Source organism: Pan paniscus, chromosome 14, assembly GCF_029289425.2.
Source record: "Pan paniscus chromosome 14, NHGRI_mPanPan1-v2.0_pri, whole genome shotgun sequence".
Taxonomy (NCBI): Eukaryota; Metazoa; Chordata; class Mammalia; order Primates; family Hominidae; genus Pan; species Pan paniscus.
The window spans coordinates 97,349,972-97,370,421 of NC_073263.2; the positions used below are offsets into that span (position 1 = coordinate 97,349,972).

Consider the following 20,450-nt stretch of genomic DNA (forward strand, 5'->3'; position numbering starts at 1 on the left):
GGAGTGAAGACTCTATGAATTCCTTGGTTGTGGAGAGTCTTTCTATGATGGCTTCCTCAGATGTGGTTGTAATAGTCATGTACTCAGTGTGTGGGCAAGTTTGCTATCTCCTATGGAATTGTAATGGCAGAGGTCTCTTGAAGCTTATCTCATTCCCCTGTGGTGTGCACTTTTTTATTTAATTTCTCCCCAGTATTTTATTTACTGAGTTGATGGTTCAGGCTTCAGGATAGGAGTGGTATCCCTGGGTAGGAACCTGCTGTAGCTAAAGCAGGTGGTAAATGTAATATCCAATGGTGGACGGAGGTCCCAGCCCTGATGAAGGTGGCTGAGGGAGCTCTCAATTAGATGCACTGATGTCTTAACAAGGGGAAGAGTGAGAGCCACCTCAGCTTCCTTGCCAGGCCAAGCAAGAAAGCTATCCAACTCCCAGACTCACTCTTATCCCAGTGGTCCAGCTATTCAGATATTTTTATCTGTAGGCATGTTGATGTTCTAAGGAGAGAGGAATTGTGACTGCCTCTTGTGCAAGCCTGAACCTGGAGGATACCTCTCCTGCGGCAATGCAGTCACCCTGAAGTGTTCCAGGAAGGCTGTCTATAGGTTCAGCCACACTGAGCTCCTGTGGGAGAAGCCCCAGCTGAGTCTACAGTGGTGGACAAGGTGGGAAAGGTCTTCTCCAAGACCCTCCAAGGGCACCAAGTCTGCCTGACTGTTGGGGAGCACCAAGTCTGCCTGACTGTTGGGGTACAGCTGCAGACTTTTTCCTGCTGAGCCTAGCACTGCAATTATGTCTCTGCTGAAAGAAACTCCCACCAGCAGAAAGATCTGGGACTCAAGGCCTGTCGTCTGAATTCTTTTGTCCCACAGGGTGCTCCCTTGATGTGGTGCTCTTCCCCTTCCCCTAGGAGTAGGAATCTCTGAGAACCAGACTACAGTGATTGCTACTGCTCTTCTGTGTCCAGCCAACTGTGGGGCCAAGTGGAGTTTATTCTAGGAATACAAGGATGCTTCAATATTAGAAAAAATGATTCGATATTAGGAAATGTATTAATATAGTTATAGATTATAATTTATAATATATAAACTACAAATAATGTTGTAGTTTATAATCTATAAGTTGAAAAATTATGTGTCACCTCTATTTCTGTTGAATAAGTTGATAAAATGCAACCAATTCAACCCATCTTTGATAAAAATATTAAAATAAGAATCAATGGTTATTTCCTCAAGATGATAAAAATATTCTTCTTCAGTCCAACACTATTATCTTAACAGGGAAACATAGAAGGTTGGTCAACCACAGTAAGGAAAAAGGCCTACTACCACCACTTTATTATTTAACACCGTATTAGACGTATAAGTCAAAGCAAGTAAAATAAACAAACAAACAAACAAAAACAGTGTGATGTACAATGATTAGAAGGGAAAAGGGAAAACCATCTTTATTTGGAGATAAGATGTAGGTATTCCTGGAAAAACCCAAGAGAATAAGCTGAAACATTACTACAACCAATACAAAAATTCAGTATGATCATGGGAAATAAAGATCCATGTATAGAAAGTAGTCTTTTTATGTACAAGCAACCACCAGTAAGAAGATATTCTTCAAGAGAAAAATTCCATTTATAACAGTAGCAAAGAAAAGCTTAAACTATATATATATATATATAAGCTATATGATTAAAATGTTATGATTCTTGAGGAAAACTGGACTTGAACATATAGAAAGACAATGTATTCTGAGACACAGTAGTTTCCACGAAGATGTCAATTCTCTCAAGCCAACTAATTAATGTAATCCTTTCTCTGACCATCCCACACAGCCCCCCAAGAAAAACACAGAAAATTTTCTGAAACTAAGTAAGTTGATTCTAAGGCTTGTATGGAAAAAAAACAAGAATACACAGAAAAACAACAAAAGAGAAGAGTAATAAGGAAAGGCTAGCCTTACTTGATATTAAAACATAATATAAGTCCTTAATAATTGAAGTGGTATGTACTTGGCACATGTATAGACAGAGACCAATGGAACGGAATAAAAAGGGCCAAACAAGACATCCTAATATTGGAATTTAGTATATGATAAAGATGGCAATACAAATGTGTGGAACAGAAATTAATTTCTTCCAGTGTCAGGCAACAATCCTCTAGAAAAAACAGGCAAATGACAAGAACAGCAGAAGAAATACTAATGGCCTTTAAATATATGACAAGATTCTTAACTCCGCCCATGTTATGGGTTCAATTCATATTTCAAAAATACATGAATTTTGGTCCCCACAAAATTCACAAGAATTCTAACTTCTGGTACCTCCAAATGTATCCTTATTTGGAGGCAGGATCTTTGCAGAGGAAATCAAGTTAAAATAAGGTCATAAGCGTAGACCCTAATCCAGTATGACTGGTGTCCTAACTGAACAAGGACAGAGAATGTGAAGACAATGTGAAGACACATAAGGAAAAGAAAGCCATTTACAAACCAAGGAGAGACGTCTGTGTTAAATTCTTTCCTTGCAGCCCTCAGAAGGTATCAACCCTGTTGACACCTTCATCTTGGACTTTCAGCTTCCAGAACTGTGAGACAATAAATGTCTGGTTTAAGCCAGCCAGTTTGTGGAACTGTGTTATAGCAGCCCTAGCAAACTAATATAATGAAAAAGAGAAATGTAAATTATAAAAGATATACTATATCTCAAGCCATCCTTATAGAGTTAAACAAGAATTCTGGACAGAAATATGGTTAACTATTAGTCAGGCAGCACTTTGACCCACTTCCTTGTAACTGAAAGTTACTTAGCACTAGATACTGACCATTTGCATCCCCATTGTTCTTGTGGATGGGATTTCTGACATCAGAATCATAAGGCTTTTAAGAATTGCCTAAGCAGATTGTGAGTTCCAGCAGAACAGCTGACACCAACCAGTTTGAAGACCCCCACAAAGTAACCAATTCAGCATGAGAAGATAGTTTCTTCATCTCCCTATACCACGACTTCACCTTGCACTCTTCGACCAATCAATGCTCTCGATACTCTGGCCCCCTCCAAAACTCTTAAAAATCACTAGTCACAAACTGCTCAGGGACACAGACTTGCGTTTTCATTCTGTTTCCTTATTTGGCAGCCCTATGATTAAACCTCTCTCTCTGCTGCAACCTGGACATATCAGAATCTCTGGGACACACTTAAAGCAGTGTGTAGAGGGAAATTTATAAGCACTAAATGCCCACAAGAGAAAGCAGGAAAGATCTAAAATTGATACCCTAACATCACAATGAAAAGAACAAGCTAAGCAAGAGCAAACACATCCAAAAGCTAGCAGAAGGCAAGAAATAACTAAGATCAGAGCAGAACTGAAGGAGACAGAGACACAAAAAACCCTTCAAAAAATCAATGAATTCAGGAGCCAGTTTTTTGAAAAGATCAACAAAATTGATAGACCACTAGCAAGGCTAATGAAGAAAGGAGAGAAGAATCAAATAGATGCAATAAAAAATGATAAAGGGGATATCACCACTGATCCCACAGAAATACAAACTACCATCAGAGAGTATTATAAACACCTCTATGCAAATAAACTAGAAAATCTAGAAGAAATGGATAAATTCCTGGATACATGCACCCTCCCAAGACTAAACCAGGAAGAAGTTGAATCCCTGAATAGACCAAGAACAGACTCTGAATCTGAGGCAATAATTAATAGCCTACCAACCAAAAAAAAACTCCAGGACCAGACGGATTCACAGTCGAATTCTACCAGAGGTACAAAGAGAAGCTGGTTCCAATCCTTCTGAAACTATTCCAATTAATAGAAAAAGAGGGAACCCTCCCTAACTCAATTTATGAGGACAGCATCATCCTGATACCAAAGCCTGGCAGAGTCACAACAACAAAAGATAATTTTAGACCAATATCCCTGATGAACATCAATACAAAAATCTTCAATAAAATACTGGCAAACCAAACCCAGCAGCACATCAAAAAGCTTATCCACCATGATCAAGTGGGCTTCATCCCTGGAATGCAAGGCTGGTTCAACATACACAAATCAATAAACGTAATCCAGCATATAAACAGAACCAAAGACAAAAACCACATGATTATCTCAATAGATGCAGAAAAGGTCTTTGACAAAATTCAACAGCCCTTCATGCTAAAAACTCTCAATAAATTAGGTATTGATGGGACGTATCTCAAAATAATAAGAGCTATTTATGACAAACCCACAGCCAGTATCATACTGAATGGGCAAAAACTGGAAGCATTCCCTTTGAAAACGGGCACAAGACAGGGATGCCCTCTCTCACCACTCCTATTCAACATAGTGTTGGAAGTTCTGGCCAGGGCAATCAGGCAGGAGAAAGAAATAAAGGGTATTCAATTAGGAAAAGAGGAAGTCAAATTGTCCCTGTTTGCAGATGACATGATTGTATACTTAGAAAACCCCATCGTCTCAGCCCCAAATCTCCTTAAGCTGATAAGCAACTTCAGCAAAGTCTCTGGATACAAAATCAATGTGCAAAAATCACAAGCATTCCTATACACCATTAACAGACAAAGAGAGAGCCAAATGATGAGTGAACTCCCATTCACAATACAAAGAGAATAAAGTACCTAGGAATCCAGCTTACAAGGGATGTGAAGGACCTCTTCAAAGAGAACTACAAACCACTGCTCAAAGGAATAAAAGAGGACACAAACAAATGGAAGAACATTCCATGCTCATGGACAGGAAGAATCAGTATTGTGAAAATGGCCACATGCCCAAGGTAATTCATAGATTCAGTGCCATCCCCATCAAGCTACCAATGACTTTCTTCACAGAATTGGAAAAAACTACTTTAAACTTCATATGGAATCAAAAAACAGCCTACATTGCCAAGACAATCCTAAGCCAAAAGAACAAAGCTGGAGGCATCATGCTACCTGACTTTAAACTATACTACAAGGCTACAGTAACCAAAACAGCATGGTACTGGTACCAAAACAGAGGTATAGACCAATGGAACAGAACAGAGCCCTCAGAAATAATACCACACATCTACAACCATGTGATCTTTGACAAATCTGACAAAAACAAGAAATGGGGAAAGGATTCCTTATTTAATAAATGGTGCTGGGAAAACTGGCTAGTCATATGTAGAAAGCTGAAACTGGATCCCTTCCTTACACCTTATAGAAAAATTAATTCAAGATGGATTAAAGACTTAAATGTCAGACCTAAAACCATAAAAACTGTAGAAGAAAACCTAGGCAATACCATTGAGGACACAGGCATGGGCAAGGACTTCATGACTAAAACACCAAAAGCAATGGAAACAAAAGCAAAAATTGAGAAATGGGAACTAACTAAACGAAAGAGCTTCTGCACAGCAAAAGAAACTATCGTCAGAGTGAGCAGGCAACCTACAGAATGGGAGAAAATTTTTGCAATCTACTCATCTGATAAAGGGCTAATATCCAGAATCTACAATGAACTTAAACAAATTTACAAGAAAAAATCAAACAACCCCATCAAAAAGTGGGTGAAGGATATGAACAGACACTTCACAAAAAAAGATATTTATGCAGCCAACAGACACATGAAAAAATGCTCATCATCACTGGCCATCAGAGAAATGCAAATCAAAACCACAATGAGATACCGTCTCACACCAGTTAGAATGGCGATCATTAAAAAGTCAGGAAACAACAGGTGCTGGAGAGGATGTGGAGAAATAGGAACACTTTTACAGTATGGTAGGGCTGTAAACTAGTTCAACCATTGTGGAAGTCAGTGTGGCGATTCCTCAAGGATCTAAAACTAGAAATAGCATTTGACCCAGCCATCCCATTACTGGGTATATACCCAAAGGATTATAAATCATGCTGCTATAAAGACACATGCACACATATGTTTATTGCGGCACTATTCACAATAGCAAAGACTTGGAACCAACCCAAATGTCCAACAATGATAGACTGGATTAAGAAAATGTGGCACATATACACCATGGAATACTATGCAGCCTTAAAAAATGATGAATTCATGTCCTTTGTAGGGACATGGATGAAGCTGGAAACCATCATTCTCATCAAACTATCACAAGGACAGAAAACCAAATACCGCCTGTCCTCACTCATAGGTGGGAAATGAACAATGAGAACACCTGGACACAGGGTGGGGAACACCACACACTGGGGCTTGTTGTGGGGTGGGGGTAGGGAGTGGGATAGCATTAGGTGACATATCCAATGTAAATGACGAGTTAGTGGGTGCAGCACACCAACATGGCACATGTATACATATGTAACAAACCTGCACATTGTGCACATATACCCTAGAACTTAAAGTATAATAATAATAATTAAAAAATCTCTTTTGTAAAACTGCTCTCCCTTACTTATATACATATCTATACACAAACACATACATACAGACCTATGATTTTTCTTTAATGGAAACGAGATCAATTATAAATATTGCTCTATAACCTATTTTTTAACTTAAAATATGCTGCCAGCACAAATACATTTACCTTGTTTGTCTTGAAAGGCTACACTGTATTTCATTGTTTGTATCAATGTTTATGTAACCAATTGTCTATTGATGGACAGATTATTTCTATTTCATTGTTGAAAATAATGCTACAGTAAACACCAATATAGACATCATTTTTCTTTTTTTAAGTTTGTTGAAGTGAATTGCTGGGTGAAAGGGTATACAAATTTTAAGTTTTTATACATATAAAATTTCCTTAACTTATATAGCTACTATATGTTTACTTGTATAAAAATGTTAACTTTCCAACATTCTCACCAATGCTCATTATTATTAACTGTTACCTCTTTCCCAATTTGATAAAAGAAATACTTATATATAAGAAAAAGATGCTTTTTGTTGAGGTAATTTTCCTTTCTTCCTTCTTCCTGCTTTCTTTCCTTCTCTCCCTCCTCCCTTTGTCATCCTATTTCTCTCCCTTTAAAAAAAATCATATCATACCACTTACAGAATATTTTTTTCTTATGAATTGAAATAGTATCTTTATCTATACTAAATTATTATACATACATGGGTGTGTATAATGAACTTTTTGAACACACCAAGAAAACCTTTTTTTTTTAAAGGAAAACTTTTTTTTTTTTTTTAGAGTCAAGATGAAACAATTTCACGTTTATATGAGAAAGTTTATACATAATCATTTTGGCTTCCCTAAACAGTAAAGCTGAGGAAAATGAGAACTGTATTCTGAACCACTGGGAAGAATTATTGAGAGTATTAGCCAATATAATCTAGTGAAAGTCTCTAACACACTGACCCGAACACAATAGGAGTTCAGGGGTTTTTTTTTAAGAAAGAGTGAGGAATAGGGAGACACAGGCAGCACTGACAGGGAAAGAGAATTACAGGACAATCAAGAAGTTTGTATCAGCTTTAAAAAATAAATTCAGCACATTTGTTGAACACTCATGTAGGGCAATGAAATGCCAAGGTAGCCACAGTTTTTTTCATAAAAGGAATTGAAGCAAATCTAATCCAAGTCATTCTCCAGCCCATGATTAAACATACTAGAACCAAAAACACGTGGGGAAACCTCTGTTATATATGAGATTAATTTCAGAGATAGGAAATGATATTTTTAGTTAGCTATGTAAAGCTTTTATTAATTTTTAGGACTTGCTCAAATTTTCACATTTAGGAAATTCAGTGCAATCTTAAAGACAAACACTCCTTTTACTTTTATTTTTCACCTCTATGTTGTGTCAGGAGACTAATGTTACACTACCTATCTATATAGAGTTATGAGCTGAAGCTGTATCCATGGGGAAACAGATTATCTATGTTTTAAACTTGTAAGCTTAGTCTACACAAAAATACACCTTTAAATTATGCCACAGACTTTCTTAAAGAAATTCTTAATCATTTGATAAATTCACTAAGAAATGAGTCTGTAGTCTATTCTAATCTCATTAATGCAACGCATGTTTCAGACGTCACAACATGTTGATGACTTACTTGTATCTTGCTTCTTGTTTTCAAGATGATCTAATAGTTGTCTTATCTCAGCATCATACTCCACCCATTCTGGGACAATTCTGGCAGCAGCTTTTAGTTTGGATTCTTTTGTTTTGGGATTATTGCACTAAAAGTTTAAGTAAATTTTGTTAATGAAAGACCATGCTCCTGGAAACATAAGGACAATGCTGTGTCACTAGGGCAAACAAAATACATTTTATAAAAAGCAGAGTCCTACTAAGTACTGGAAGTTTAATACACACAGGATCAAGTGAAATGATATATCACAACTTATGTACGTAATAATTGCTTAATACAAATACCTCCATCAGAAATTTAAATAAAAATTGTTGAAAGACATTCTGATGACTCATAAGTCTGTCAAAAAAATTATGTAAAACATTTTGACAAAAGATCTAATTACATTACCACTATGTAGAAGAACATAGCAGACTAGTGTGCTTTGTAGGCACAGCAGAAAAACATGGAAATGGCATCTCGGTTCTCAGGGTTCCAACTCCATATTTACTAGTAGTAGGATGTGTATGTATCACATAATTATGTGTGTGTGTAGCTTAATTTATTCAACTGCAAAAGAAATTAAAATAGGAAAATCTCTAAGGTTCCATCAATACACAATCAGTTTAAACTATTGAGTACTACTATAGAGTTTCTTGGGAAATTAAAGTTAAAAGCAAAAATTATAGAAGGTTGATAAGAGTCTGACACACTATGTATCTGAAGGTACAGCTGAAAGGATCTGCTGATATATTGGACGTGAGCTGTAAGTAAAGAGAGGCATTAAAGAAAGACAAAGCCACCAGTACCTTTGGCTTGAGCAATATAAAAAATGGATTTGCCATTTACTGAGACAGAAGACAATGGGAGCAGTATAAACTTCATCAAGTAATAAAGGAAGCCCATTCACTATTTACAAAGAATTAAGGCAGGAAGCAACTTGAAGCTCACTTCTGGTGACATTTTCTCCACTTGCTTTCCTCTTATTTCTTAGGGGAAAGCTATTAGTCATGAGCCATGAGCCTGTTGTCTTAACCCTTTCCTCACCAAATATTTTCAGTTGATTCATTATGGATTTCTTTTCCATAGTGACATATTCCTGAGGTAAGTGGAAAACACAATTTTCTTTGCAGAAATTAACTTTATAGGCAATGTCTTCTACACAGTGAAGATAATGGGACTAATTCTTTTTTTAATTCTGTCATACTATTAAAAAAATAAAAATATTATGTTTTGTTTAGCTATTTGTACTACAATGGGTTTGTGTGTGTGTGTGTGTGTGTGTATGTGTGTGCTCGTGCATACACTCTATAAGCTTTATTAGTGTTTCTTAACTGGGTAATCATGCCCCTCGGGGAGCTTTGGCAAACTCTGGAGAAAATTTGTGATGGCCGGGGAGTGGTGGGGTGCTACTGCCATGTAGTGGACAGAGGCCAGAAATGCTGCTGAATACCCCACAATGCACAGGAAAACCCCTGTAACAAAGAATTCTCCACTCCTCAATGCCAATAGTCCTGAGGCTGAAAAACTCTGAGATGGAAAGTTGAGAGAGTATAATGACATTCATAAACATTTTCATTCCCACCTTCAATATTATTAGTCATGCTCTTTTTTTCTGTTAGGCCATTTCCTCGGGAATTTTCTGCATTCTCTTTTCTCCTCCATGAAGAATAGCATGTTCTCTCATTCTACTCTTAGTGTTTCTATGAGGGAGACGGGCTGAACACCAAAATTTGTGCCACTTCTCCTTTTCCTGGGTATTGCTATTGCTAGGAAGTAGCTGTCCATCCAGGAATGCCATTTCTCAGCTCCTGTTACATCTAGATATGGCCACGTGACCAACTCCCACCAAGGGGCCATGCCTTTAGGATTCAAGATATGTTCTCCACACTTTTTTTCCCCTTCCCTCCAGATTGGTACTATCCAATACAAATGCAATGAAAACCACACACATAATTTGTGGGTTTTTTCACTAGAAAAATACTAAATTTTTCTAGTAGCCATGTATAAAAATGTAAGAGGAATAGGTGAAATAAATTTTAATACTATATTTTATTCAACCCATTATATCCAAAATACTAAGTCAACATGTAATCAATACAAAAATTAGTAATGAGATGTATGTTATTTTCATTGTATTGAGTATTCAAAATCTGGTGTGTACTTTATACCTTACAGCACATCTCAATTCAGAATAGCAACATGTTAAGGGCTCAACAGCCACATAAGGCAAGTGGCTACTGCACTGGAAGAAGCAGTTACAGGCGGACAAAAAGTACTCCCTGAGACATGGCACACAGGAGGGCTACTCAATGACGGAGATATCCACTTAGGTCTGCTGCTGGAATGAGTATGAAGCCACTGAATTTTGGGGGTTTGTTATGGTAGCTCATGTTAGTCTAAGTACTAAAGATCCCAAAATGACCTACACCACTACTGTATGAGCCACAACAGAACCCTAACAACATATTAGTAGTTGTGTTCAATAATGTTCTTGGCCTCTCTTTATGAAATTCCCTTGCTTACCTCTTAAAAATGCCTTTTTGTTTGTTTCTGCTATATTCTACCACCTATGATTACATTCTAACATGCTGGCATGCTACTTTTAAAATATGTATTTCTATACATGTCTGAAAAAGTTCCTATATTTTGTTTTCCTGCTCTTTTTTGTTCAAAATTGTGTGAATTCTAACATTTTAATAGCTTATTCGTCAGTGAAGATCTTGTAAATAATTTTCTACACTTAGCACATTAAAAACAATATACTAGGAAAAAAACTTATTATAGCTACTAAAGACAAGGTAGTAGTGGAATATAAGATCTAAATGGACAACAAATAAATTACTTTGAAATATTTTATGTTTAGGAGAGTTAAACTGCACAGCATAAACTGCTTTAAATGAAAATCTAAGAAAAATAATCTCTTAAAAATAAGTAAGAAAAAAAGCACGTATGATATATTTTAAGTAGACAAAATTGTCTTGTTTGCCTTTATTTGGGGGAAAATATTGGCAGGATAACTAAACTGAAGACATGTCAAGATGATAGCTAATCCACAAACATTTTCAGCTAGCTCTCAGCCCTTTTTTTTTGAAATGGAGTTTTGCTCTTGTCTCCAGGCTGGAGTGTAGTGGCGCGATCTCTGCTCTCTGCAACCTCTGCCTCCCAGGTTCAAGCAATTCTCCTGCCTCAGCCTCCTGAGTAGCTGGGACTACAGGCATGTGCCACCACGCCCAGCTAATTTTTTGTAATTTTAGTAGAGATGGGGTTTCATCATGTTGGCAAGGCTGGTCTCGAACTCCTGACCTGATCCACCTGCCTCGGCCTCCTAAAGTGCAGGGATTACAGGCATAAGCCACTGTGCCCAGCCCTCTCAGCCTTTTTTTCAAAAGTCCTTTTGCAGAAAAGAGTTAATACAGAAAGCCTGAAATTGCTATTCTTAGAAAGACCTGCTTGTAAGTTTGGCTCCTCGCTGGCATCTGGGAACACAGGGTTCAGGATGGTTCTCACCATTCCTTTATAAGAGTAACTAAATTATCTGTGCAAAGGTGTTTATGCTAAACACTTGCTTTCCTCCTGAGTGCTGGAAATTTAGGTGTGTCTCAGGCAGACAGTGCTATATGGTCACCAGCCCCCAGTAAAACCCCTGGACACTGGGGTTTCTAATAAATGTCTTTAGTAGGTAATACTTCACACTGGTTGTGGAATCTCTTATTGCTTGAGGAATGAAGCTTGTCCCATGTGATATCACAGACAAAGGACTCTTGGAACCTTGCACCTGATTTTCTCTTTGCCCCATGTGCCTTTTCCCTTTGCTGACTTTGCTTTATATCCTTTCACTGTGATAAATCATAGCCATGAATATGATTATATTTTGCATCTTATGAATCTCCTTAGTGAATCATCAAACCTCAGGGTGGTCTTGGGGGCCCCCAAAATAACCCTATACTTGCCAACCTAAGTAAATGTGTAATAGACTGAACAGCAGAAGAAGCGAAGTAATATGTATGCCACTCCCTTTGTAAAACAGAAAGAAAATATTTCTATTTAAACATTTCCGTATCTGCTTACATACAAATGAAAACAAAGACACTCACCAGATCAATTGTTTTGGCTCTTTGTTTGGATTCATCATCACACCAGGTTTCACACCACAGCCAGTCTTGAGGAAGAGACTTAATGGCGACTTGGTAAATCATATTATTGGGGAGATCCTACAGAAAATTGTGATTTAATCATAGACGTATGAAATTTAGAGTCAGAAGGAAAGAAGCTGAATGAAGTAAGACATCAGACTGTAAACAGATCATAAAACATATGCAAATCTGAGATTTCTCTACACTTTAAAGCTTAAAATACCTAAGGTGATCCAATCATCTTGTGTCATGAATGAATCCATGCACTGGAATATACCTACATCTCTCCTAGACTCTACCCTGGGGAACAAGGATGAAGAGGGAGGCATAGAAACCTACCATTCAAAAGTCCCCACAATGGACAGCCTCACTACCTCTATCTGCCTCTATTGCTCACATTATGCCTGCAATTACTGTTCATATTGGTCACCACAATGCTCTCTGGATTCTGAGGTGAATTTTCATCTCCCCATTGGAAACAATGATCCATGAATATTTTCCCATTTCTGCATGCTCAGAGCTCTCTAAGTAAAGATTGCTGGCATCTGGGTTAATGGATGTTTGACTGGCAAACTAGCCTAGTAAGTTAGAGACCTTTGGAGAGAATCAGACAAATCTTCCCCAGAGATATTTGTTTATATTCCAGGGGTGGAGTCCTTCCCTTCCTTTCCCTATAGAAGATCTGCTTATATTCAAGAGCAAAAGCATGTTCCTCTCTCTCCAAGAGTATGAAGGGTACTTGTGCTGGTTGTCCTACATAAGCTCCAAGATTCACAATTTTAAGGTTCTTCTCTCAACATCCCTATTAAACATCACACTGAAAGTCCTAGCAAATGCAATAAGACAAGAAAAGGAAAATGTATATAGATTGGGAAGGGAAAAAAACCTGTCACTGTTTGTGATAACAGGATTGTTTATGCAGAAAATCCCAAGAATCAAGGGAAAAAAACTTCTGGAACTGATAAGCAATTTTAGCAATGTTACAAGATAAAAAGTTAATATACAAAAGTCAACTGCTTTTCTATATACCAGCAATGAACAAACATAATTTGAAATTTAAGAAAACACACCATTTACATTAGCACCGAAAAAGAGAAATACTTAAATATAAATCTAATAAAATATGTTCCTCAACAAAATGAAAACTACAAAATTCTGAGGAAAGAAATCAAAGAACACTGAAATACATGAAGAGATATTCTATGGTCACACATAGGAAGACTCTATAGTCAAGATAACAGTTCTTCCCAGATTTATCTATAGACTTAACACAATCCCAAAGGCTTAGCAAGTTATTTTGTGGAGATTGACCAACTGATTCTAAAGTTTAGGGAAAAAGGAAAAGATCCAGAATATCCAACACAATATTGAAGAATAAAGTCAGAGGGCTAACACTACCACACTTGAAGTCTTACTATAAAGTTACAGTAATCAAAACAGTGTGGTATTGGAAAAATAAGAGACAAATACATCAATGGAACACAATAAAGAGCCCAGAAATAGAAAATTACCCATACTTTCTGCTCATTTTTTTTGTAAACCTAAGACTGCTCTAAAAAAATAAAGTCTGTTAATCAAAGAAAGAAAAACCTTAACTGTCCCTTCTGACACCCTTAGTTCCTTGGAATCCCTTCCTTAAATAACCTGGCCTACCATATTATCTAAGCTGCTAACTCAAATGGTTATATACTAGACCAAGTCTTCTATACTTTCAATTTCATGGTGCCACTCTCTGACCACCTCTTGATTTTTGGCTCACTCCACTGAGTACTCAGATATCAATATCCTTTGACCCCTTGGAACCTCCAACCAACTGATTCTGCCACTATTTCACTGTCCCTCATTCCTTGATGTATTCACCCCTATATAGTTATTCTTTTGAATATACTCTCAACTGTCTTATTCTTCTCTCACTTAGTTGTACTTTCTTGACAAAGTCATAGTCCTGATTAAATCTCAATCTCTGTAACTGTTCTCATGGAACTCAACATGGCTGAGTTCCATGAGTACAGGACACACACACACACTACCCCCCATGCCGACTGTTTTTTCATTTTAACCTCATGAATATAAATCTTAGGGGAACTTTAATTCTGTCAATTATATATATGGGTCTACTCTGTTGTCACTTAGCTGATCTTTAGCTGATTATTTCACACACTGTCCTCATATCCTCCCCTAACCTCCATGTACCTAATAATCTACTTTCTGTCTCTATGAATTTGTTTAGTCTGGACATATCACATAAGTAAAATTATACATTATAAGGTTTTTGTGTCTGGCTTCTGTCAGCACAATGTTGTCAAGGTCCATCCATGCTGTGACATATTTCAGTACTTCAATCCTTTTTACAGCCAAATAATATTCCATTATATGAATTTACAACATTTGGCTTATTCATTTGTCAACTGATGGGCATTTGGGTTGTTTCCATTTTCCAGCTGTTATAAACAATGCTTCTATAAACATTTGTATAAATTTTTGTTTGGACACATGTTTTCAACTCTCTTGGGTATATATCTAGGAGTGGAACTGCTGGGTCATATGTTAACTCTGCTAAACATTTTCATGACCTGTCAAACTGTTTTTGAACTTGGTACACTATTCTACATTCCAAATAGGAGCGTATCATGGTTCCATTTTCTCCATATCCTTGTCCACTCTTGTTATTGTCAATCTTTTTTATTGTAGCTATCATAGCGAGTATGAAGTGGTACCTCATTGTGGTTTTGATTTGCTATTCCTAATGACAATGGCATTGAGCATCTTTTCATGTGTTTGTTGGACATTTGTGTATCACAGAAGATATATCAATGGCTAGTAAACACATACAATGTCTACTTACATAGACATATTTCATATTTAAATGTCTATTTAAATAGACATATTTCCCATTTAAATGTCTATTTAAATAAACATATTAAAATCTCTAAACACATTTAAATCTCTGTTTAAAGACTTAAATGTACAACGTAAAACCATAAAAACCCTAGAAGAAAACCTAGGCAATACCATTCAGGACACAGGCATGGGCAAAGACTTCATGACTAAAATACCAAAAGCAACAGAAACAAAAGCCAAAATTGACAAATGGGATCTAATTAAACTAAAGAGCTTCTGCACAACAAAATAAACTATCATCAGAGTGAACAGGCAACCTACAGAATGGGAGAAAATTTTTGCAATCTATCCATCTGACAAAGGGCTAATATCCAGAATCTACAAGGAACTTAAACAAATTTACAAGAAAAAAACAACCCCATCAAAAAGTGGGTGAAGAATATGAACAGATGCTTCTCAAAAGAAGACACTTATGCGACCAACAAACATACGAAATAAAGTTCATCATCACTGATTCTTAGAGAAATGCAAATCAAAACCACAATGAGTGGTTTTGATACCATCTCATGCCAGTTAGAATGGTGATCATGAAAACATCTGGAAATAACAGATGCTGGCAAGGATGTGGAGTAATAGGAACACTTTTACACTGTTGGTGGGAGTGTACATTAGTTCAGCTGTTGTGAAAGACAGTGTGGCAATTCCTCAAGGATCTACAACCAGAAACACCATTTGACCCAGCAATCCCACTACTGGGTATATACCCAAAGGATGATAAATCATTCTACTAAAGACACACGCACATGTATGTTTACTGCAGCACTATTTACAATAGCAAAGACTTGGAACCAACCCAAATGCCCATCAGTGACAGACTGGATAAAGAAGATGTGGCAGATATATACCATGGAATACTATGCAGCTATAAAAAAGAATGAGTTCATGTCCTTTGCAGGATATGGATGAAGCTGGAAACCATCAACCTCAGCAAATTAACACAGGTACAGAAAACCAAATACCACATGTTCTCACTCATAAGTGGGAGGTGAACAATGAGAACACATGGACACAGGGAGGGGAACATCACCCACTGGGGCCTATTGGAGGGCTGGGGGAAGGGGAGGGAGAGCATTAGGACAAATATCTAATGCATGTGGGGCTTAAAACCTAGATGACATGTTGATAGGTGCAGCAAACCACCATGGCACATGTATACCTATGTAACAAACCTGCACGTTCACCACGTGTATCCCAGGACTTAGAGTAAAATAAAAAAACATGGAAAATAAAAATAAAAATAAACACGCTTAAATGTCTATTTACATCCCTTGACCACTTTGCAAATTGGTTATTTTCCTTTGCTATTGAGTTATGGGAGTTCTTGAGAGCTTGTTTGGAGGTTCTGCCAGGGAAGCGCAGCTTCTAGTGTACCCTTGACTGAAGACTGGTCCTCCTCTATTGGGGATGGTCATCTTCTTCAACCCAGCATGCAGTTTCGGGAGGAACACACATGGAGCAGTGAGGGAGGAAGAGGTCACTTGCGTAGCCAGCCAGATCAGCTGAATCAACCCTGGTGATCAACGGGGTGACAGATGTAGCAGCCAGATTGCCCTCACATCCTACAGGAGTTCTTTATATGTTCTGGATTTTAGTATCTTGTCAGACACATGATTTGCAAATATTTTGTCCCATTCTAAAAGTTATCTTTTCCCTTTCTTGTGTCCTTTAAAGCATACAAGTCTTTAAATTTTGATGCTAATTTATCTTTTTCTTTTATTGCTTGTGCTTTTGGTTTTATATCTTAAAAACATTGCCTAATCCAAAGTCACAAAGATTTACACCTATGTTCACTTCTAAGAGTTTTATGGTTTTAGTTCTTACATTTAAATCTTTGATCCATTTTGAGTTAATTTTTATATATGATGTGAGGTAGGGGTCCAAATTCATTCTTTACAAGTGAATTTCCTGTTGTCTAGCATAGTTGTTAAAAAGACTATTCTTTCCCCATTAAATTGTCTTGGAATGCTTGACAAAAATCAAATGAGAGTAGAGGCATAGGCTTATTTCTGAACTCTCAATTCTATTCTAGTGACCAATATGTGTAACCTTATGCCAGTACCACTACTGGGCATAAAGAATTTTACGTATGTATATTTCTGTGAAACCATCACATAATTAACATAATTGAATATAGCTATCACCCTTAAGATTCCCTGTGTCCTTTTGCAATTGTTCCCTCCTATCCTTCCTCTATGCACCCAATCCAGTCCCCAGGTAAGCATGAACTGCTTTTTTCACCTTGGATTAGTTTGCATTTTCTACAATTTTATATAAATAGGATTATATAATACAAATACTTTAGGTCTGACTTTTCATATAAATTATATATAAATCTATATACTTTTGGTATGGATCAGCATTGTTATTTTTAGAGTCATCCATGTTGTCTGTGTATAAATAATTCATTCCTTTTTACTACTGAGTAGTATTACATTCTATGAATATACCATATCTTTTTATCTATTCTCCTCTTGACAGATATTTGCAGTAGGCAGTTTCTGACATGGCTTCCAGTAATTCCTGACTTCTGGTATCCATTCTCTTGAGCAATTCCTTCTCCTGGTCTGGCTGGATCTAGTGACTACCTTCTAACAAACAGAATATGGCAAAACTAATGGGATGTCAATTCTGAGACTAGACTATAACAGACTGTGACTTCCATTTTGTTGGCATCCTCTCTTTCTCTGATTCTTCTCTCTCATGTTTGCCCTTACGGATAAGGCCATCTGCCAGAAACTGATGACTGCCTATAGCCACATCCAGCAAGGAAATTAGACTTTCGGTATAATAGCTCTTGAAGAATAAACCCTGTCCACAACCATGTGAGTGACTTTCCCTAGCAGTCAAGTCTTTTGATTAGACGGCAGTCCCCGGGCTGACACAATGATTGCAGTCTTGAGAGACACAATGAAGCAGAACACTGAGCTAGGTCAGACCACAGAAACTGATCTACACAAACTGTTTGTTGTTTTAAGCTGCTGTGTTTTGGGTAAGCTGTTATGCAGCAACAGGTAACAAATACAGGGGGGTTGTTTCTAGATTTTGGCTTTTATGAATAATGCTACTATGAGTATTTATGTACAAGCGTTTGTGTGGCCAGGTACTTTTATTTCTCTTGGGTAAACACCCTGAAGTATAATGACTAATCATATGGCAGGTTTAAGTTAAACTGTAAAAGAAATCGCCAAACTGATTTTCAAAAGGGCTTAGCCATTTTACACTCATTTTCACAAGCAATGTATGTGAATTCTAGCAGGTATATATCCTTTCAACACTTGGTATGGTCAGTCTTTTTAATGTTAACCATTCTAACTGGTGTGTATTCACCGTAGTTTTAATTTGCATTTCCCTAATCACTAATGATGTTTAGCATCTTTTCATGGAATTATTGACACTTGATCATCTTTGGTGATGGGTCAATCTGATTCTTTAACAAATCAGATTACTTATTTTATTATTAATGAGTTTTGGGAGCTCTTTGTATATTTATCAATTTTTTCTTTTATGAATCATGCTTTTAGTATCATACCTAAAAAATCTCTGCTTAACTCAAGATCACAGAGATTTTCTCCTATCTTCTAAACATTTTATATTGTACCTTTGTCTATGATGTGTTTGGAATTAATTTTTACTTATGGCATATTAGGGTTTAGAGGTTTTTGGGGTTTATTTTGGCATAAGGATATCTAATTGTTCCAGCACTGTTTGTTGAAAAGACTATCCTTTCTCCACTGCATTATCTTTGCACCTTTGTCAAAAGTCAACCGGCCATATATGGGGTCTATTTCTGGATTCTTTATTCTAATTCATGGATCAAATTGTCTATCTTTACACCAACACCAACCTATTTTGACTACAGTAGCTATATATTATGTCTTAAAACAAGGTGGTATAAGTCCTTTAACTTTCTTATTTTTCAAAGTTGTTTTGGTGATTTTATTTTTTATTTATTTTTAATGATTTATTTTTTTGAGACAGAGTTTTGTTCTTGTCGCCCAAGCTGGAGTGCAATGGCGTGATCTCGGCTCACTGCAACCTCCACCTCCTGGGTTCAAGTGATTCTCCTGCCTCAGCCTCCCAAGTAGCTGGAATTACAGGTGCCTGCCACCATGCCCAGCTAATTTTTTATATATTTAGTAGAAACAGAGTTTCACCATGTTGGCCAGGCTGGTCTTCAACTCCTGACCTCAAGTGATCCACCTGCCTCGGCCTCCCAAAGTGCTGGGATTACAGGCGTGAGCCACCACGCCTGGCCTGTTTTGGCAATTTTAGGTCTACGGCATTCCATTTGAATTTTAGAATCAACTTCATTAATTTGTACAAGAAAGTCTAATAAATATAGAAAAAATAGAGAGTAATGTTTTTATTGGAATTGCATTAAATCTAGTGATTAATTTGGGGAGAAACCACATCTTAACAATATCCAGTCTTCCAACCATGAACAAGGTATATTTCTCTAAATATTCAGCTGATTTTTAATCTCTCAGCAGTTTTGTAGTTTTCAATCTGTAAGTCTTAAGTCTGACCACTAAGTTTTTCATTTTTAAAATGCTACAGAAATGGATATTTAATTTCAATTTTCAATTGTTATTGCTAGTATATAGAGTTGGATTTTCATAGTGATTTTGTATCTTGCAACTTTGTGAAATGCAGTTATTAGTTCTAGCTTTTTGGTAGATTACATGAGGTTTTCTACCTAGATGATCACATTGACTGTCCCCCTTACCCGTCCAAGACAGCCAGTTTTACTTATTCCTTGCCAATCTGGATGCCTTTTATTTTTTTTCTTGCCTTGCTGTACTAGGTGTCTGTCTAGTACAATAATGAATAGGAAAGGTAAGAGTGGATATCCTTGCTGTGTTTCTGACCTTAGGGAGAAGGCATTCAGTCTTTGATTATTAAGTATGATGTTAGCTGTAGGTTTTTCATAGATGCCCTTTATCAGGATGAGGAAGTTCCCTTCTGGTTCTAGTGTGCTGAGAGTTTTAAATCAGGAAAGGATACTGGAGTATATCAAATGCTCTTTTGCATATATTTAGCTGATCATGTATATATATGGATATGTATTTTAGTCCTTAATATAGTGAGTTACATTGATTTTCTAATACTGAATCAGTCTTGCATTCCTGGGATAAAGTTCATGTGGTCATGATTCATGATATAAGATCCTTTTTTTTTTTTTAATTTTTTTAGTATTTATTGATCATTCTTGGGTGTTTCTCGGAGAGGGGGATTTGGCGGGGTCATAGGACAATAGTGGAGGGAAGGTCAGCAGATAAACATGTGAACAAAGGTCTCTGGTTTTCCTAGGCAGAGGGCCCTGCCGCCTTCCACAGTGTTTGTGTCCCTGGGTACTTGAGATTAGGGAGTGGTGATGACTCTTAACGAGTATGCTGC

The 20,450-nt window shown here is 37.0% G+C and overlaps 1 protein-coding gene across 1 annotated transcript in view; it reads right to left on the reverse strand.

The window, feature by feature from the left end:
* Positions 1–20,450, reverse strand: part of UGGT2 (UDP-glucose glycoprotein glucosyltransferase 2) — a 251,160-nt gene that overhangs the window by 23,500 nt on the left and 207,210 nt on the right. The window contains exons 37-38 of the mRNA XM_003832030.4: positions 12,114–12,230; positions 7,999–8,125 (exon numbers count right to left, since the gene is read on the reverse strand). Coding sequence (XP_003832078.1) covers positions 7,999–8,125; positions 12,114–12,230 — 244 coding nt within the window. The remainder of the gene's footprint in view (positions 1–7,998; positions 8,126–12,113; positions 12,231–20,450) is intronic.